Source organism: Aedes albopictus, chromosome 2 (genome assembly GCF_035046485.1).
Source record: "Aedes albopictus strain Foshan chromosome 2, AalbF5, whole genome shotgun sequence".
Lineage (NCBI taxonomy): Eukaryota > Metazoa > Arthropoda > Insecta > Diptera > Culicidae > Aedes > Aedes albopictus.
In genome coordinates this window covers 147,941,287-147,963,612 of record NC_085137.1, presented here as the reverse complement: position 1 = coordinate 147,963,612, position 22,326 = coordinate 147,941,287, and the positions used below count along the sequence as shown (strand labels likewise).

Genomic DNA, 22,326 nt, shown 5'->3' with positions numbered 1-22,326 from the left:
CCCCCAAGGATTTCTTCGGAAATTTTTCTACCGATTTTTTCAGAGATTCTCATAAGGATTCTTACGGAAAGGCGGGAAGACTTTCTTGTAGAGATTCCTGCAGAAATTCATCTAGAGATTTTATCAGAAATTCCGCCGGGTATTCTTCTATGTATTTTCTTATAAATTCCTCCAGATTTTCCTTCAATCGTGTCTCTAGGAATTTCTCTATGGATTCCTCCAGGAATTATTTAAAATTGTTTAGGATTTTTATTAGAGAATTTCTCCAGGATTTTTTTCCAAAAATATCTCAAGAGATTTTGTTACCACCAGGGTTTTCCAGGTGTTTCTTTTTTATGAAAAATGAAGTAAGAAAGGTAAAACTATCAAAACTAGGCAGGATAGGACTCTTTACAATCACAGAAGCAAAACGAACAGCAGCTATACGCAAATACGGTATTGATTGAAGAACGTCAAATACCAAAATGCACAGAGTACACTGTGAGAATAATGCGAAACCATCTTCTTCTTCTTTATGGCTCTACGTCCGCACTGGGACTTGGCCTGGCTCGCTTCAACTTAGTGTTCTTTGAGCACTTCCACAGTTATTAATTGAAGGGCGTTTCTTTGCCTGCCATTGCATGAATTTGTATATTGTGAGGCAAGTACAATGGTACACTATGCCCAGGGAGTCGAGAAAATTTTCCCGACCGGAACGGGAATCGAACCCGCCGTCTGCGGATTGGCGATCCATAGCCTTAACCACTAGGCTAACTGGAGACCAATGCGAAACCATACAATTAACAACATATTCCCACCTAACTACCCCTATCGGTCTTAAGTTTGAGGCTAAAGAAGGGAAGCTTCTTCCGGTGAAAAAATTAAACTAGCATGTTTCAAAGTGATGGCTTTTTCCAGGTTAATAATAAGCAACAGTACTTACATTTTATTTATGCAACCGTCATCTCTCGAAGCTCGGAACAGCAGCATTTTCTCCCTATCCTAATATGGTGGCCTCGTTGATGCAGAACGAGTCGTTGTTTTTTTTTGCGGTGAGTATGTACTAGAACTAGCACGTCGTTGCAGGAACGACGAACCAGTTGGATGAATGAACGAATGTGTGGAGGAAATTTGAGATCAGGACCTTGCATCATCGAGACACCGAACCGTCCGGAACCGCCGTCACCAGGTGTTGTTGTTGTTGTTGCTGCTGCTGTTGCTCCGATCCGTCGTCGTCGTCGTCCGCAAGCGACCGTCACGTGTCGCTCCCCACGCCCAGCAGGGTATTCGCGGCCGGATCGTTTGCCTTGGTGGTGAGCACTCCGATTTTCACCGCGGCTGCTTTGGTACTTTTCAGGAAATCCGAGCCCACCGTGGCCGTCGTCGAGATTGCGGTCGTTGTCGTGGTCGTCACTGCCATCGGTGGCGCCGGGGATTTGGTGTAGTACTGGGGTTGACTTAGAATGTACGATGGCGCGGGTTTGGTTGCGATTTGACTCGACTCGAGCAGCTCGTGGTACCAGTTGAGCGGATTGAACGTGGGCCCTTCGCCGCCGAGCTCCGTGGGGAGGATGTCCCGGGCGACGCAGTCGTGGAGCGTAGAGAGGTTTCCGCCGTGCAATTTTATCCGTTCGCGCGTTTTTTCCTTGAGGAACGGTCGGATTACGGCGAGGGCCGCTTCCACGTACCACGGTTGACCGATGAAGTGGATCGCTTTGAAGCGAACCGGGAAGCAGTCCTGTGTGGATAAGGGGAGAAATTGAAAAATGATATCAGTCAGTGCGGTTGGGGAAGAGTGGCATGCCTGCAGGTATAATGCAGAAAGTTACCGGATTGTAAGGGCCCGGCTGATGCCACCGGGAAGCTCGTATTGCACATGAAAATATCTAGAATCTTTTGATTAATGAGAAGCAAATAACACATGTACACTAGTATGGGACACGCTTGTATGGAAAAAATAAATCCTCGCTCCAGTCGACTTTTTAGATACCATTTAGGTTCCATATGAACCGTACAAAATTTCAGCGCAAGCGGTTCAATGTTTGCATAGGATTAACTATGGGAAAAGTTGCAGTTGCAAACAAAAAATCCCAGATGTCGTCCTTTGTCGCTTTAATTCAAATCGATTATCGCTTCTGGTATAAAAATCATTTATGACACTTTCCTTCGAAGGCCGCAAAACGATTGGATGCTTGTGGAAAAAGTTATTGATTTATTACCGATTAGTGATCAAACGAACGGCTTTTTGTTTTGTTTTATCAGCAGCACTGCTGCTGCTGTTGGTGCTTGGGGTGGCGGGCAACATATCTAAATACCAAGGTAAGGGGCCGTCCATATACCACGTGGACAGAAAAATGCTGATTTTGTACCCCCTCCCCCCTCTCCGTGGACAAGCGTGGACTTTTCGTTGACCCCTACCCCCCTCCCCCTGATGTCCACGTGGACATCAGAAAAAAAAATTCTATATTTTTGAAAAAAAGTGGTAGAAATTGATTTTGAGATTTTTTTTTTCTTGAGGTAAAAATGTTCTTTGTAAACAATGTATTAAATATAATTCATGGTTAACTAAATTAAGACTATTATACAGCTTTCTAGTTTATTCACATTGGTTTTTATTGTAATGCTGATTTTTAGTTGAAACAAACTAACTCGCCAAAGTAATGGTTAGTACGCAGATCGCAAGAAATTTCTTGGCCTATCTCGATGCGTTGAAAATTCAGGCAAGGAATCGCTCAAGAAATAATAAAGCGTCGCTTAATTCCAAATCCTAGTACGGAACTGAAAAGAAACGTCAAATCAAATGGGGCTTGCAGTGTTAAATTTCTTGACCATCCCGCGGAAAAATAATACACTGAACTAAAATTACTTGAGCGATTCCGTTTGAAGTACATACCTCGCATAAGCAAGTTTTGAGAACTCCCACACATATTTTATAATATTGAAGTAGTGCAGAAAATTGAAATGAAATTTCGAGAATTTCATATAGTCGAAAATTCCGATTTTCGGTCATTGTATGAGTTTGTATATTGTATTTGTATATTCTATAGGCAAAGACAATGATACACTATGCCCAGGGATGTCGAGAAAAGATCCCAACCCAAACGGGAATCGATCCCGTTGTATCCGAATTGGCGATCCAAAGCCTTATCCACAAGCCCACTTCAATACTGTTATGATTGACGCTTCATTTCGAAATCCTTGATACAAAACTTACAAGTGTTTGGATTTTTGATATTTTGTTTTAGAAATTTGGCCAGTGAAATTTTAAAATGATTACGTTACGCTTGCTTTTTTTATTTTTAAATGCTGTCCACGTGGACATTGGACAGAACCCCACCCCCTCTCCATGGACAAGCGTGGACTTCTCTCAATCCCCCTCCCCCCTCTAAGTTGTCCACGTGGTATATGGACGGCCCCTAAGATATTCCCGCAAATGTCAATAACGAGACCCACTAACACATCTGCGTTAGTTATGAAAAGTTTGTGATTTTGCTCTAGAATGTCATTATTTCTGCAAAATTTGTAAAGTTTTATTAGTTTGAACGTTTCTAAATGCTGTAAAACTATGTTTAGAACCAATTAAAAAAATGTTGTCATTGATTTTCAAATGGCGATATTTTCTGATTTATTGCATGGAAGTCGCTTTTTATCCAGTGAGATGCCTTTTAATAATTGCCTCTATGATGTGAGAGCCTAATTTCTCATAAAAGTTTGCTAAATAGTGATGCGCCCATACAAATCTGCACAAATTTCATAACTATTTTTTGCTTTTTTCCTTTTCTCACTAATACATGAATAATAGTTGGAGTATATTACCTTGGTATTTAGATATGTTGGGTGGCGGGAGGCATCACCACCCCCAGAAACAGCAGCATCCAAGGCAGCAGCTACAGTGCTGCTAATAAAACAAAACAAAAAGCCGTTCGTTGGATCACTAATCGGTAATAAATCAATAACTTTTGCCACAAGCATCCAATTGTTTTGCGGTCTTGGAAAGAAAGTTTCATAAATGATTTTTCTACAAGAAGCGTTGATCGATTTGAATTAAGGAGACAAGGGGCGATCTCTGGGATTTTTTATCTGAAAGTGTAACTTTTCCCATAGTAAATCTTATGAAAACTTTGAATCGCTTACGCTAAATTATAGTTTCACCGATTGCGCTGAAATTTTACACAGTTCATATGGGATCTAAATGGAATCAAAAAAGCCGACTGAAGCGAGAATTTGATGTGTGTCCCATACTAATGTACACTCCCGATCAAAAGTTTGGGGTCATTTTTTCAGGCCCATACCTCCGCCAATTTGCGTCCGATTTCAAAACCCTAGGTCTTATTCAAAAGATAATAAGTCTAAGTAACTTTGAACATGATTTAGGGGAAATTTTTACAAAAATATTTATATATTAACTTGATCCAAAGTTGCAAAATTTTCTAAAAAATGAATATAAACTTACGGCAGTGTCGCTGGAAATTAGGTCGACCAAATTTTAAGATGAGAGCGGCAATATAACATATTTTCTATTAGATTGATTGATTGATTGATTTGTCTTTATTTAAGAGACTTTCAGCCTATTTTCTATTAGCTTTCAACTGATTATTGCCGAACTTGTCTAAAAAATCTAAAAAAAAAATATCAAGTAAATTAACTTTTGATGTCATCCACCAAAAGTTTGGGGTCACTATCGTAAAACATGGAAACGTTGTTTGGTGATATCTTCGTCATATATAGTTCAATTTTATTTCTTTTTGGCTCATTTCAAAGATAATTAACTAAATTTTCGTTTGATGTCTTTAATTTAACGTGTTCAGCAATTTTAATATATAAAAATGTTATGTAAAGTTTACACATTTCACCACATTTCAAAAATAAGGGAATTTATTACGATAGAAGCTATAATAATCATAATAATACATGAGCGAAATTTCATTTGTATTGAAAATGGTCGCGTCTTCTACGCCATTCGCTGGAAATGTTTTATATTATTATTGCCTTGGTTTTTGTTTTGATTACTCACTCTGCTAAACAAAGACAAGAAAGAGGAAGATGAAACAGGGAGCAGTCACGAACCTTCTTCAGGGGAAATTGTTATTTTTAGTTGAGAGATTTTAGCGAATTGTAACTTCTTCTTCTTCTTATTCTTCTTTATGGTTCTACATTCCCAGCACATCTACAGTTATTATTTGAAGGGCTTTCGTTGCCTGCCATTGCATGAAATTGTATATTGTGAGGCAAAGACAATGATACACTATGTCCAGGGAGTTCGCAGTCTCCGAATTGGCGATCCATAGCTTTAACTACTAGGCTAACTGGAGATCCAGCGAATTGTAATGTAACTGACGGGGTTTAAAAGTTTTATCGCATGATAAAAATACAATAAGGGAACGTCCATAAAATAAGCTACGCAAAAATTGCCCATTTTCAACCCCCTCCCCCCTACGTCACACTTTTTGTATAAGAACTCTGATTTTTTTGTATGGGTTGCCACACTTTGCTAAACCGCCCCTCCCCTCTAAAAGTGTGACGTAATTTATGGACATTTCCTAAGAACCTCTTTCTCTACTACTATTTTTGTGCGTTTCAAGTTTTCTGATGGCCGTCCTTAGAAACACGGAAGTTCTACCAGAAGCTAAACACATCTCGCAACGATTTCGTGCTGCGAGTCGAAATTGCAGGAATAGAGGTGGGAGTCTTGATGGACGGACGTGTGGTGGTTGAAAGGTGGAAACAGTACTTCGATGATCACCTAAATGGTAAGGAGAGGAAGCGACCGAGGTCTTTAATGATCCTATTCTCACACTGAAAGAAATTGAGGAAGCTATTAACCAGCTCAAAAACCACAAAACAGTCACGGCAGCGCAGGTAAAGGTTGCCCAGTAAGTCACAGTGACTTCTGTGCAACCCTTACATGCGCTGCCGTGACTGTTTTGTAACCATGTGTGTTGCTTGGGAGCTGGAATAGGGCACTGCACTGTTTTGATTTTTAATGGGATTTTGACATTTACTGGCCTTGTTAGAATTTCAATTAGAGTTAAGGAGAGGAGCAGAATTTCACGCAGAGTCCTATTGCAGTTAAACTAATCATGATAGGCTCAGAAAAGTTGGTAACCTTCCTTCAGATATTGGAGGAGTAAAAAAGGGTAATTTGCCCCATCTGCGATCACTTGGAATGTGAGAACTTCTGAGTGGTCACCATTTGTATGCCGCTTATAAAATATTGTGCCAGATCATCTTTCGTCGTCTGTCACCTAAATCGAATGAATTCGTGGGAAGTTATCAAGCCTGCTCCTTCGACGGCCAGTCGACAACGAACCAGATCTTCACCGTAACGCTAATCCTCAGTATCCACCGCACAAATCTATGGAAAATCTTGGACGGAAACAGCTTTCCTGGGATTTTTTTTGTCTGTATTAACGAGATTTTTAACCCTAGACTAGTTCATCTCGGGGCTTTCCTGGGAAGCTGACCAGACTGATCGAAACAATGAACAACGGTGTACAAAACTGCGGAAGGATTGCGGGACCTATCACATTCATTCGGATCTCACTGGAGACTGCGACAAGGTGACAGACTGATGCCTACTCATCTACATCGCTTTGGGAGGTCTAACGCGATGAGCCGGGCTCAACAGATATTATCACCAGAACATTTGGAACAACGGCAGATCTGTACACTCGCCCAAAAAGTCAAAAAGTGCATGCTAATAGGCAAAACCACACACGACAGGGTTCGTATATAGGGCACTGCACTGTTTTGATTTTGTATACGAGTTCGACAATTCTTGGTCTAGTTGTGCTTGGTGAGATTCCTTCAGGGTCTTGTCGTGTAGGAACTTCATGAAAAATGCTATATTCTATTCTATTGAAGGTATTGAAAAGCATCCTGGAACTTCATGAGAAATGCCATAAATAAAAACTGCAGGAGGAATTATCCAAAATACTCCCTAATAAACTTTTGAAGGATGTCCATCAGAAACATCTAAAATAAGTAGAGAATTTACATTCGGAGGAATTCCAGAAGAATCTGCAGGAATTCCAATCGGAAATCTTGGAGGAAATCAAAAAATAGTTCATAGATGAATCCTGGAAAGAGTTTTGGAAGGAATCCCGGAAGCATTTTTCGAAACAATTCCAGTAGAACTTCATGAGAAATGCCATAAATAAAATCTGCAGGAGGAATTATCCAAAATACTCCCTAATAAACTTTTGAAGGATGTCCATCAGAAACATCTAAAATAAGTAGAGAATTTACATTCGGAGGAATTCCAGAAGAATCTGCAGGAATTCCAATCGGAAATCTTGGAGGAAATCAAAAAATAGTTCATAGATGAATCCTGGAAAGAGTTTTGGAAGGAATCCCGGAAGCATTTTTCGAAACAATTCCAGTAGAACTTCCCGGAAGAATTCCGGCACGAGTTCTCAAAGGAATCCCGGAGAAGTTTTTGGAGGAATACTGTAAGAAGTTCTTGTAGGATTTCTAGAAGCATCTTAGAAAGAATTCCTGAAGAAATCCCAGAAGGGATTCCGGGAGGAATCTCGCATGAAATTCCTGGAAGTTATCCCTAACGGAATTTTGGAAGGAGTTTATGTAGGAATGCAGGGCGGAAACGAAATCTGCAAACAAGAGTTAGACTGGAACCCAGCAGGACATCGCAGCAGAGGCAAACCCAGAGGCTCATGGCGGCGCAGCCTCAATAACGAAATCAAGCAAGTCGACAAAAATTTGACCTGGCCACAGGTCAAGGCGATGGCTGGCAATCGCCCAGGATGGAAATCTTTCAGTTTGGCCCTCTGCACCATCGTGGGTGCTCAGGACAGAAAGTAAGTAAGTAGATATGTAGGAATCTTGAAAGGAATTCCTGAAGCAATTCCCGAGAGAACTCCTGGAGTAATTTCCAGACATATTTTCCAGGAATACCTTATGGAAGTCAAAAAAATACTTCTAAACACATTCCAAAAAAAAAACTACTTAGAATCTAGGATGGAACTCCTGGAGGGTTCTGGGATCTCCTGTATAAATCCCGGAACAAATCCCTTGAAGTCCCAAAAGGAATATCTGAAGGAATCCTGAAAGGTGGTCCTGGGAGAACAGTTTAAGAATCTCAGAAAGGATCCCAGATGGTACTTCACCAAAAAAAAATCTCAAATGAAGCTACCTGAGGAAAACAAATGCGGAGAAATCACGGAAGAAATTCCTGGAGAAATCTGTGGAAAAATTGCTAAGGTAATCTTAGAGGAATTACTGGAGTGATCTCGGAATTAATATCTAGAAAATTTAGAAACTCCTAGTACTTCTCGGAGGGGATCTTGGATGGAATTTCTGTGGAATCCCACTAGGGCATTCTGATGGGGTGCCACCGTGCCGTCATCCTGTCATAAATCATCACACTTTCCCACGTTCACGAACCCCACATATTGAATTAAATTCAAACCACCCAGAAAAAGCGGGCGATTTTTTTTTTCAAGTCCGAATCGTAAACAACAAAGCCACGAAACGTCAAATACTTGAAAATTTTTATCTTAGTAGCCGCAGCATCAGTAGGTCGGCTCCAGAGGCACGTTCTCCTCCTTTTGGGAAATTTGTGCCATTAAAGGCCGCAGCATGCAGTGCCTTTTACGACTACTAGCTTACTACGGAATCCATAAGAAACTGCGGCCTTGAAAGATTTATCCCTGCACCCAAAGTACCATGGACAGAACGACTCTAACCCTAGAATGTTGGGGTAAATATGACCCAGACAGGCACGCTAAAGGTGCACTACGCCATCGTGGTGCAAAAAGCCCAATATTAATATCTTCGGAGGTACCAGCGGTCCTCTACGGTCACGAGACATGCTCGAAGAGAGCATGCAAGTACTCTGTTTTTGACGGATTAGTGACGTGTGCTAAGAACGAACTTCGGCGGTATGCAGAAGAGCAGTCCCAGTCAGCATGAAATCGTATATGCTGTTGAATAAGATGCTAAAGCGGAGGACATATGCGTACATGCTTCCATTTACCCGCGTGTAAAATGTACGCATATCGCCTCCACTTTTGCATCTTATTTAACAGCATATGAGATCGTGCGTTGCCTGGGTTATGTGTGTGTGTATGTTTCGGAGAAGGATGAACCACGAGCTCGCTGCACTCTACGTTGAACCCAGCATCCTGAGAGCGAGTATTGGGTGTGACCGAGGAGCTGCGACCAAAAACCGAGTATAGTGGCGTAGTATGTTTATTATATGTTATTATAAAGTTGTACGAATAGATGAGTGTATGTTGGCGTGGCTCAAAATACCACAAGTTCGATGGGCCCCCTTTTCGTTTCGTTTTATATGACGCAACGATGCTCTGGTCAAATTTTCAGCTAAATCCGTAAACATTAGGGCGGTGCTTAACTTCAAATTTTGTATGGGAGTTTATATGGGAAAACATCGTTTTAAGCATTTTTTTCATGAGGGGCACTATTTTTACTTAAAACACATAGCCGATTATATAGAACTATAGTCTTACATGTGCCAAAAAACTTTGTCGAAGACCGCAAAGTCATCCGAAGCTTGTAAGAAAAGATATTTCATGCAGACCATCTGGTGGTGCTTCACATTTAACATGTAAAGAAATAACAATAGCAATAAAATCTCATTGAATGGGCCCGTACTGCCTAGGCTATAGCTTTTTTCGCAAGTGTCTGATTACGTTGCGGTCTTCGGCAAAGTTTTTCGGCATACCCCAGGCTATATTTGTATAGGATCGATTACGTGTTTTAAGGAAAATTAGAACCCCTCAGAAGAAAATTGCAAATAACTATGTTTTCTTATATAAACTCCCATAAAAAATTCAAACGAGTTTAGCACCGCTCCAATGTTAACGGATTTAGCTGAAAATTTGACCAGAGAATCGTGGCGTCATATAGAACGAAATGAGAAGGGGACCCATCGAACTGTTTTAACATATGGTTTTGCCATACAAACTTGAACCACCCTGTCATTGGCGTAGCTAGGGGGGGTTCCAGGGGTGCCTGGCACCCCCTAGAACAAATTTGGCACCCCCTAGAATTTTTCCATGACAGTCACCTAAAATTTAAAACTTACCACCACTTACCGGACCCGGTTGAGGGTGGTGCTTCGAATCCAGTTTGACTTTCTATTCTGCAGAGTTGTAACTTGTTCTGAATCTTAGTTGGTTAAAGCGCCGGACTAGCGATAACGGAGTCGTGGGTTCGAATCCCACCAAAACAAGTGCTAATTTGTTCACAAATTTATCTCTCAATTTGCCAATTAAACGTACTTTGCCTAAAAATACTTCAAGTTTTTACGTCTTACCACAATAGTACTAATATTTTTTAATGGTACATTTGAACAAAACTTAATCACACCCGGAAATACTTATATACCAGAACAATCAACAGACTTCTCCATGGATTCCTCCAGTAATACCTCTATCTATTCATACAGTGATTTCTCTAGGTTTCCTTTAAGGATTCCTCCCGATATTTCTTCAATAAACTTCCCTTCTCCAGGCAGTCCAGATGGGGTTGTACATACTAGAAATGTCTGCAAAGATTGGTCCAGCAATTTCTTCTAGGATTTCCTTGGAAATTCTTATTTTGATTCTTCTTGGGATTCCTCTAAAAATGTCTATTGGGATTCCTTCAGGAATTCCTGTTGGTATTATTCAAGACAATCTTCCTGGGATTCTGTCAGAAGTTCCAACGGTGATTCTTCCAGGAATTCCTTCAGAGATTTTATTCAGAGATTCTTCCAGAAATTTCTCATGGAATTCCTCCAGGAGCTTATATTGGTTTTCCTCTGGGAATTGTGGCTAGGATTCCTCAAGCAACTCCTGCTGTGATTCTTCCAGCAATTTCTCTTAGAACTCCTCCAAAAAGTTTCCGTGGTACCTTCAGGTATTCTAATAGGGAAGTTGTTCCGGAAATTCTTCCGGAAAATCTCCCTGGGATTTTTCTAAAAATCCCTTCGATGATTCTTCCAGAGGTTTCTTGAATGATTTATCCATGACTTCCTCCAGAGGTTCTTCCAGCAATTCCACAGGGGATTTCTCCAAAAACTCCATGAATTCCAGCTGGGATTCTTCAAGCAGTTCTCATTAGGACTCCTTCAGAAATACTTCTAGGGATTTCTCCTGGCATACTTGCTGCAATACTTTCGAGAAATCTTTCTGAGATTCCCATAGATTCCAGAAATCACTCCTTCAATTCCATCAGGGATTCATCCAGTATACTTCTACAAATTCTTTCCAGGAGAACTGTAGGTATTCCTCCAGGAATTTGTTAGAAGAACTTCTCTTAGGATACCCGGGCATTCCCGATTCTAGGATATCTGTAGAAATTATCTCTATGATACCTCCTGGAGTTCTAGAAATTCCTCCATATATTCCAGCTGGGATTACTCAAGCAATTCTGCGTTTATTCCAGTTATTCTTCCTCCAGAAATTCAAACTGTGGTACTTCAGAAATTATGCTACGGATTCTTCTAGAGCTTTCTCCTGGCTTTTTCTGGGATCTTTCCAGGCAAACTTCCTGGAATTGTTGCAGGTATCCTTTGATTGTTCTACCACAGATTTCTCCAAGGACTCATCCAGGAATTCCTTCAGAGATTTTAAAGCCTGTATTCGCAATAATCGGGACACAGAAATACAGCTGTAACTCTGTAATAGTTACAATAAAATTACTCAAACTTGGCCCAATGACATCTTAAGATGTGTTCATGTCACCTACAAAATTTCATGTTTATCGGTGCAGTACTTTTTGTTGTAGCGATGAAAGAGTTGAATGTGCGCCATTGTATTTTGTACAGCACCAAGTTTTGCTTCTCAGCGCTGTAACTTTTGAATTTGGCAAAGAAAATTGCTGAAATTTTGAACACAAAACTCTCAATCTACATTGGTTGTATAGACAAAATTTCAAAAAAATCAATACACTATCAACAATTTAATAGTCGAAACATGTATTGGGACTGAACGTGATTTTAGCCCCTCAGACACCCTTTATTGTTTCAATAGTACTATTGAAAGTACTACATAACGAATCATCAAATTTTGCTGGCATAATATACACATTATTAACTACCTTCTGTGAACATTTCATGAAAATTGGCAGAGAAATTCAAAAGTTGTGAATAGGCAAACATCGCACATGAAAATTACGAAACATTTTAACTAACCATCACCCCTATTAACACCAGTAGCTGTCAAACCAAATGATCAAAGTTGATGAAATTTTACAAGAAAGTGTCTCCACAAGTATCATAACTGCTAATGAAATTTCATAATTATCATTACAGAACTTTGAACTGTATCGTAAAAGAACCTTCTATGGGTGCTATTACACTCTTTGTCCAGACGCCAAATATTTGACCACTTTTGACATATAAACTTTGGCAGGTTGTTTGGCTCTGTTTGCACCTGTTTGTCCCTATTCGTTTTTCGAGAGTGACAAATATTTTGTTTTCCAGGTACACCTTGGTCAAAATTTAACTGTCAAAAATGGTCAAATATTTGGCATTGGTCAAAGAGTGTCATACTGGCTTATTATGCGAATGAAAATTGGTCTTGATTGTACAAAATGCTTAAAACCACGTCTGCTTGTTTTTTTTTTTATCCACAGTTAAAAGTAATGCATCGATTTTTATGAAATTTGACACAAATAATAAACATACACCGAAGAGTTCTCAGCCAATTATTTGGCCAATTTTACCGATTCATTACAGAGCTACAGCCGTACTTCTGTGTCCCGATTATTGCGGATACAGGCTTTATCCAAAGATTCCTTCAGAAATTCCTCATGGAATTCCTGCCGAAACTCCTTTTGGACTTCCTCCAAGAATACCTCAAACACCTTCTCCTGCAATTTCTACAGAAATTCTTACTATGATATGCCCAGAAATTCTTCTAAAAAAATTAATCCTAGCATTGTGGCTGGAAGTCTTCCGGGAGATCTTCCTGAGATCCCTTCAGAAATTCCTCCTGCGATTCCTTCAGCGCCTTCGCAATAGATTCTTCCAGAATAGCTCTACCGGTTCTGGCAGGAACTTCTCTAGGTATTCCAAGGATTATCTTTGGATTCCCCCAGGCATTCTTGATGAGGATTCTCTAGAAATTCCTATATAGTGTCCTCCAGCAATTCCTCCTAGGATTTCTGCTGAGATTTCTACAATGATACATCCCAGAAACCTTCTAATAATACCTCCTGATATTTTTTCTGCGATCCAGGAACTCCTCTGGTCTTCCTGCAAGAATTTCAGCTGGATTTCTCAAGCTATTCCTGCTGTAATTCTTCCAGCAATTCCTCCAAGGACTCCTCCAGAAATTTTTACTGTTATACCTCTCGGAATTCTTCTAGGGATTCTTCTAAGAATTTCTCCAGGGATTTATTGAAAAACTCACTGGGATTATTCAAGGCAATCTTCCTATGAGCCTTGCCTTCGGTGTATCCTCCTGGAAATCCTAAAGGATTTCATTCCTGGGATATCTCCAAATATTTATCATTGTTTTAGCAATGCCTCCTATGTCTCCTTCTGAAATATTTACTACGATACCTGCAAGAATTCCTCTAGGGATTTCTCCTGCCATTCTTGCTGGAACTCTTCTAGGCAGTTTTCCTAGGATACTTCCAGAAATGTAGTTGATTCTTCCAGGGATTTTTCTGAAGACTCAACCAGGAATTCTTCTAGAGTTTTTATTCATGGATTACTCTAGAAATTAATCATGGTATTACTCACGGAAATTCTCTTGGCCTTCTTCAAGGAATTCCAGCGCCACTGAAACTGGCACCCCCAAGGCACCCCCTAGGAAAAAAACCTAGATACGCCAATGCACCCTGTATGTATGTACATCGAAGAAGTAAATAGGGGGACAATGGCTATTATCGGCAGGTTTGTTCACTTCGTCATGGGAGGTTTTTGTCAGCCAAATTGCCTGAAACTTGGCCATATAATTCAGCTTAGTTGGGAAGAATTTGAGACTAACTCTGAGTTCAATAGGTTTCAAAAAAACTCCATAGACGAAGAGAACAAAACGGCCGAGAATAGGTAATTTCCCCTATATGTGTTTGTGTTATGAGCTTTCATATCTGTTTAATTTTCAATACTATAAATTGACATGAAAGGGCGAGACGATAGTCAACTTATGAATTGTCACAAAATCCAGTCAATTTGTTTGACCAACATCTGCTATAAACACGCATTTTGCAGAAAAGAAATAAAAAAGTCATATCTCAACAAAAACTTACCTGTAACCCTTCGATCATCAACTTCAGCACTTTGGGATTCAAATTAGACGATTGCCGGAACGTAAAGTTGGTCCAATCCACGATCGCAATAAAGCCGTTCGCCTGGTTCTGTTTATCTTCCAGCAACTTTTCCAACGAAAGGAGCAACGCCCGGTACACTGTGACTAGCGAGTACGACGAGTAATCCCAATTCCCGGCCAGGAATATCAACACTTTCCTGCCTCTTCGGTCCCTGTTTGGTAACACCCCAGGGAACCCATCCCTCAACGCTAATTGAATATTTTCATCTAACACTGATAACCGCTGCAGTAGAGGCCCATTTCGCTGTCGATATGCATGGTAATTGATCACTAACTGAAAGGCATCATTCACATTGAACTTTCGAGCATACAGAAATCTAAGCAGGAACTCATCGTCCTGAAAGCACGACTTATCCTTCAAGGCATAGTCCATACTGGCTCCAATCAGCTCCTTCAGGGCTATCAGCGCCCTACTCCGATCGGTGGGTTCATTTTTGTTGTACCCCTTCAGATCGGATATGGTCAGATTGTGCCGGAAGCGGTTGTTGGACCACTCGAAATCACAGATGTCGGACATGATTGTACTCTTCTGGTGCTGATGCTCTCCGCACCACGCGTCACTCGTCACTGCGGTCACCGATTTTGCTTTTCCCGTTATCATTAATCACACCCTAATCCTGGTCACTAAATCCGAAACCCAACCGCGTGCACACGCTGCTACACTGACTGCTATCTATCTCTCCTCGTCACCATCGATCATTATCTCGGCGTGTCCGTTGTGTTATTTATTTATCCACCGAGACGGCGGAAACACTTTCTGGGTCGAATCAACTTTCAGCGAACCGAACCGAAACACCACAACGCACTAATGAACTCTAGTCCAAGATGCCATACTTTTTATTTTAATTTTTCGGCAAAACGTCGTTCCATCCGCTTTTGGCTGCGTGGCTTACGTGTTGTTTTTTTTCTCTTGCTATCTCGGATCGTCCTCAGCGATAGAGCGAGGTGTTAATAGCTTTAAGGCACGATTACCAAGAATCCTGGTCACGAAACAGTTTTCCGAAATTGTCCGATGATATCAGCGGTGGCTAGAAGTTTGGACTCAGGTGAGCACCGTCTATGAGCGGAGCAGTTTCTGGAAAATAATGAGAAATAAAATGTACATTAATGGTTGATTTCCATTTAACAAGGTGATTGAGTCATGATAAACACGAACGCTTTAATCAAGGTTTTAACTATCTTTTTGTTTATTTGTAACATCAATATTGGTTAAGATTTCCTGAACCCCATTGAAAATGTCATGATTTTTCAGCAAAAGAGATTGGAAGCCATAAATGACCTCCATGCAGTATATGTATCACAGTCAAACTCATTAAGAAAAATTAAAATATTGAATTCCGAATGGAACCAGTGTTCATGCTGGATAGCTAATACATAACATTAACAGTCCGAACCCAACAGTGTTGTATAGATCACGATCTAGGAGTTCGACTCACCGAGGTTTCATATGATACGATGTTCTTAAATTATTGGACGATCGTTATGATTTTGCTTTTCTATTGCATATCCTGGTAAGTATTGTGGTTTTACCGGCTACTTGTATTCTACCGGTCGCTTCAGTATGGCCTCCAAAGTAGCCGTTTTATAAAAAGAGTAACTTAAAAATGAGATTAAACATTTTTATTGAATGCGCTACTTATTCCTCGTTGCCACTATCTACTCAATGACATTCATTTTTTGACAATTACATAAGTTGATTTTAATATGAAAATGGCGACTTAAGTAACCGGGAGAATACAAGTAGCCGGTAAATCCACAATATAAATACTTGTTTGATAGCCAGAGGCATGGACGAAGCCAGAAGGGGCAAGGGGGGGGGGGAGGCGCTGCTCAAGATTATCAAAAATTCAGAATTCCCAAAAAATTCTCTCAAGAAATAAACTGTTCTAATAATTTAGGGTTTTATCGATAATTATCTAACATTTTTTCGAAATGCACATGAAATTCTGTCACAGAATTTGACTATATAACAAGCTTGCTTGAATGGATAAATTTTGCGATTTTTATTCATGGAACACAAAAATAACTTTCTAAATCGGTTCCGGTAGGGAAAAAGAAGGACTTTGTAATACCATATGCTGCTATAGAGTGTAGTACCTTGAAATTAATGAATTTTTACTAGTATTCAATTCAAACAAAGATTTAGAGCAAAAAACCTGGGATTTTTTTTATGAATTTCTAGAACTTCTCCAGGAATTGCTTCACGAATTGCTCAAGGAATTTCTCCTTTGTGAATACCTCCATGAACGTCTTGCGGGGCTCCGAGAGTGAGTGTTCCAGGGCTTATTCCAAGAAATACTTCAGGTATTTCCCGCACTTTATCTTTCAGATTTTTTACAGATACTTCTGCAAGAATTTCTCCAGGAATTTTCCCAAAGTTTGCTGCCGTGGCTTCATCATGGATAGAGATTCCTTCAAGATTTTACCACAAATTCCACCGGGAATTTCTCCTGGAATAATTTTAGAGGTTCGTCCAGTGATTGTTTCAGTGTTTTTTTTTTTGAGGATTTCTTCATGATTTTATCCAAGAATTCTCAAAGAAGTTTCATCATAGATATTCTACAAGTATTCCTTCAGAGATATTTTTTTGGAGATTTTTCGATGTATTCTTTCAAGAATTCCGCCAGAGATTGTTCCAATAATTACTTTCGAAGTATTTCAGGAGAAGTTTCTTCCAGGAATTCTTTCAGAAATTTTTAAAAGTGATTCAAAATTTAATCCAGAAATTGCTTCAAAATTTTGTACGAAAAACCCATTAAGAGTTCATCAAAGGATTCCTTCGAAAATTCGTTCAGCAATTACTGCAGACATCGATTCTATTAGAATTTTTTGTTTAGGGATTTCTACCGAAATTCGTCCAGGAATTCGTTTAGAAAGCTCTCCTGGGATTTCCTAAGAAATTCCTCAAGGGAATGCTTTCGGGATTCTTTCCGGTATTTTTTCAAGGCTTCCTCAAGGGACTTTAAGGCACTCACTTGGTAAATTTTTCTGGGATTCTTTTAGGAACAACTTCGGGAATTCTTTAAAAAAAATCCTCCAAGGTTTCTTCCAGGAACTCTTCTTGGGATTCTACAGGAGTTGTTAAGGAATTCCCTTAGGAATATTTCTTGGGATTGCTTCCGGGATTCCTTCAGGAACTGCTACAGGGATGCCTCTAAAAGCTTCTCCCACGGATTCTTCTTAGGTTTCCTTGAGTATTTTTCAAGAAATCTTTCAGCGATTTCTTCAGAAATTCCTCCTGCGATACTTCCAAAGATTCCTCCAGAGATTATAGCAGGGATTCTTCTAAAAAATCTACCAGGAATTCCTCTAGAGATTTTTCCAGAAGTTCCTCTAGACTACCTAGATATTAAAAAAAAAGACACGGACAACGACTTCAGCTTTCGGCTGTACAGACTGTTTTAAACTTAACATTAGACAACAGACAACGGAGCATGCACCAGTGGAAACGGGGAAGAAACTATTCTCACGAAAAGTTTCAACGCCCGAAGCGGGAATCGAACCCTCACCCCATAGCATGGTGCGATTATAAGCTTGGTGACCCTAACCGCACGGCTACGAGGCTCCAGCGATTCCTCCAGGAATTCTTCTTGGCATTCCTCTAGGAACTCCTCCAGGGGTTCTTCCAGGAATAACTCCAAGGGTTTCTCCAGGAGTTTCTCCAGAGATTCGTCCAGTGATTACCCCAGGAATTCTTCCAGGGATTCCTCCCGGAATTCCTCTAGAGATTTCTTCAGGATTTCCTCAAAAGATTCTTCCAGGAATTCCTCTAGAGATTCCTCCAGGAATTCCTCTAGAGGTTCCTCCAGGAATTCATCTAGAGATTCCTCCAGGAAATCCTCTAGAGATTCCCCCAAGAATTACTACCGATATGTCTCCAGGAATTTCTCATTGGATTTCTCCAGGAAGTGCTCCAGGGTCTCCTCCAGGAATTCAGAAATACTTTGAAGCATTCCTCCAAAAACTCTTTCGGGCATTCCTACAGAGATTCATCTAGGAAATACTCAAGGATCCCTATAGGGATTGTCAGGAAACCCCTTCAGGTATTCCTTCTGAAATTCCTCCAAGGATTTCTGTTGGTATTCCTTTAAGGATTCCGCCAGGAATTCGTCCTGAAATTTCTCCAAGGATTCCTCCCCAGGCATTCCATCAAGGATTCCTCCAGGCATTCCTCCAGGAATTCCTCCAGGAATTCCTCCAGAGCTTTCTCCAGCAATTCCTACAGGAGTTCTTCTAAGCATTCCACTTAGCATTCCTCCAGCAATTTCTACAGGAAATCCTGCAGGATTTCATCCAGGAACGCCTCTACGAGTTCCTCCAAGAATTGCTCCTGGAATTCCTACAAAAGTTCCACCAGGTATTCCTCCAAGCATTCCTTCAGGAATTCCGCCTGATATTCTTCCAAGAATTGTGTCAGAGTTTCCACAGGAATTTCTCCAGTAATTCTTCTAGGGATTCCTCCAAGAACTGCTTCAGGAATTCCTCCAAGAATGTATACAGGAATTCTTCCAGGCATTCCTCCAGCTATTCCTCTGGGGATACCTCCAAGAATTGCTTCAGGGATTCCTCCAAGAATTTATCCAGGAATTCTTCCAGGGGTTCTTGCAGGAATTTTACTAGGAAATCCTCCAGGAATTTCACTAGGAAATCCTTCAGAAATTTTCAAGAAATTTCTTCAGAAAGTTCTCCAGGAATTCCTTCTGGAGTTCAATCAGAGATTCCTCCAGGTATTCCTTCAGGAAAATTTAGAAAATCCTCCAGGTATTCCTTCACAAATTCCTCCAGGGATTCCTCTAGGGATTCCTCCAGAAATCCTTGCAGCAATTCTTCCAGTGGTTCCTCCTAGAATACCTGCAGAGATTCCGCCATGAATTGCTCCAGGGATATGTCCAGATAATTCTCCAGGCATTCCGTTAGGAATTTCGCCAGGAATTCCTCCCAGAGTTCCTCCAAGATTTCCTCCATGGATTGCTCCAGGAATTTCTTCAAGAATATCTTCAAAAATCCTTCCAGAATTTTTTTCAGTTATTCCAACAGGAATTCCTCCAGAAATCCATCCAAAAATTTCTCCTCCATATATTCCTCCAAGAACTCCTCCAGAGATTCAGTGATGTCTCCAAGGATGCCTCTTTCAGGAATTCCTCCAGGCATTGCTCCAGGAATCCCTTCAGGCATTCTTCCGGTAATTTCTCCAGGCATCCCTTCAGGGATTCCGTCGGAAACAATTGTGTCAGGGACTCTCCCGGAATTTCTACACTAATTTATAAAAAAAAAATTCTCTAAGTGTTGCTCCAGTTATTTTTCCAGAGATTCCTCCAGAAATTTATACAGTAATTCCTACAGCAATTTCTTCAAGAATTTATCCAGGGATTTCTGCAGGAATCTCACTAGGAATTCCTTCAGGAATTACTCAAGGGATTTTTCTAGAAATTCCTCTAGGGATTCCATCCATAATTCCTCATTCCCAGAATACAATCAGAGATTCCTCTAGGATTTTTTTCTTGGATTGTCCCAAGAATTGATCCAGGCATTTATCCACAGATATCTCTAGGAATTGCTTCAGGAATGGCTTCTGCAATTCCTCCAGGTATTCCTTTATGAATTCTTCCAGGAATTCCTCCAGGAATTTCTCCAGGGGTTCCTCCTGGAATTGCTCCAGGGATTTGTTCAGATATTTCTCAAGGGATTCCTCCAGGTATTCCTCCTGGCATTTCTCCAGAAATACGTTCAGAAATTCTTTCTGTCCTCCTCCAGGGATTTTTCCAGGAATCTCTTCAGGGATCTGTAGGCGTAGCTGTATCGCAAATGTAATGAATATTCGAATGATTGTTTCTAGCTGCCAAGTATTCGCTAAACCTGCATTCGTCATCAAAAGTTCTATAAATATTGAAATTTATACATAAAATTGCACTTTTCCGGAAGTTATATCATATTTTATATAGAAATTGCATACTTTCAGGGGTTTTCAAAAGAGTTATTAAATTTCAAAATTGAATAATTCAAAATTTTGTAAACTTGTAAAAATTTTGCATAGTTTTTCGTATTTCAGGATGGTTAACGTTGAACCATTCGTCATTGAAATCATCGTCATCATTGAACATTTGAAAGCAATTTTTTCGTTCAAATCAAACATTTTTGCAATGAAAATAGATTCACTGTGTTCCACATGAGGAATGAAATACAGTGAATACATTTTCGTGGTCGTTGTTTTGATTTAGCGAAAAAATGGCTTTTATATTTCCAAAAAAATGATTACGGATGCTTGAGCCTTAATGTAGGAGGAAAAATATGTTCAGCTCTTACTAAAACATTTCACTGACTGATCAATTTCACCCCGAAAATATTGTTTTTAATTTTTTATTTCAAATGATATTTTCTGTAATAAAATGATTTGCAGCAGAATTTTTAACCTAGTTGACTGATGAAAACCATTGTCGTACTTGTTTTGAAGCATTGAATTTATCCATATCGATAAGTATTCCAAAATTATTCGTCAAAAACTACGAAAAGTGATCAATTTCCCCCGAAATCACGGTACCTAAATACTTTTTTTTTAATATTTCAAGGATTTTTTGGAAAATTTCTCCTGCGATTTGCATTGGAATTCTTTAAGATAATTGAAGAAGAGCATACAAGAGCCAGGAAATTCTCCAAGAAGTCCTCCAGGAATTCTTTCACAATTTGCTCCAGGAAATCCTTTAGAAGTTCATCCGCGGATTTGATCTAGAATTCGTCTACGAGTTCCTTCAAGAATACTCTCTGCAGTTCCTGCAAAAGCATTCCTTACGAAATTCGTCCTTCGATTCTTTCAGAAATATACCTTAAAAAATCCACTAAAATGCCTCAAGGCTCTCTTCCAACGAATGTTTTAGGACTTATCCTAGGATTCCTTTCAGTATTTAACCAGGGATCTCATACTGAAAATTGTGTAGGGGTTTCTCTAGAAATTTCTCCAAGAAGTTGCCTAAAATGTTGTCAGGGATTCTTTCGGGAATTTTGAAGTTTCCTCAGGGACTCCATCAGAAATTCTTATAATAATGCCTCCAGGGATTTTTAGACATTTTTCTAATAATTCATCTAAGGAAAACTCTTTCAAAAATTCTTCCAGGGATTCCTCCTTGATTTTTTCAATGCACCAGAAATGCCTCTAGGGAGTAAACTGAAATTCCTCTACACATTTCTTTTCAGATATGTTCCGACAATTCGTTCCGGAATTCTTTCAGGTGAGTTCAAGTATTTTTCCAAGTTCTCCGCAAATACTTCCAGGAAATTCTTCAAGGCCTAGGCTTGTTAGCCAGGACACAGTGTAAACGCCTGTGCCCCATCGCTGAAGCAAAATAGCACTCCTTGGAGTGACAAAATCTTTTTAGTTACGTCACTCCCAACGTTGGTGTTTAAACATACTAAAACACTTACACTCACATCAGCACATCTACATGTACTACTCAAATACACTCACAAAATCTTGTCGCATCACTCGCTTATAGTGAATCCCAAATCAACCCATTCCAAATATCCAACTCTTTGACATAATAACAATAACCTATGGAGGTGAGTCACTGGCCTTTTATAAAGTACACGGTAAAAAATCAGCACTGTGATATAAACTGATTGGCGCTTGAATTCGCACTACTGTTCAATCCGTTTGTTATCAATTCTCGCTTTTAGTATCATACAGGCGTATCTACAATGATCGATTTCTCTTCGTCGGTTTTCTCTTCGCATTATTTCGGAAAATACGACCAATATTCGGATTATCTCTCGGTGTATTTCGGTGAAGGACGACTAGGACTAGCATCTAAAACAACAAAAACAATCAAAAATGATTTGCAGGCCAAGTTATTAGCCGAAGAGAAAATCGACGAAGAGAAATCGATCATTGTAGATACGCCCGTATGATACTGAGCGCGAGAATTACATATCATTTGACAAAGAACATCCAATGCCTCTTCATTTTCAATGTAACTTCACATCAATTCGTTGTTGACAATGTTTTGATTTCAAAACTAAAATTTAAAAAAAATGTGTGCAGCCGCACCCAGAT

General features: G+C 39.9%; 1 protein-coding gene across 1 annotated transcript in view; it reads right to left on the bottom strand.

The window, feature by feature from the left end:
• Window positions 1-1,016: 1,016 nt before the first annotated feature.
• LOC109428894 (clavesin-2) overlaps window positions 1,017-22,326 on the bottom strand; it is an 81,580-nt gene continuing 60,270 nt past the window's right edge. The window contains exons 2-3 of the mRNA XM_019704735.3: window positions 14,203-15,357; window positions 1,017-1,717 (exon numbers count right to left, since the gene is read on the bottom strand). Coding sequence (XP_019560280.1) covers window positions 1,235-1,717; window positions 14,203-14,883 — 1,164 coding nt within the window. The 5' untranslated portion in view covers window positions 14,884-15,357 and the 3' untranslated portion in view covers window positions 1,017-1,234. The remainder of the gene's footprint in view (window positions 1,718-14,202; window positions 15,358-22,326) is intronic.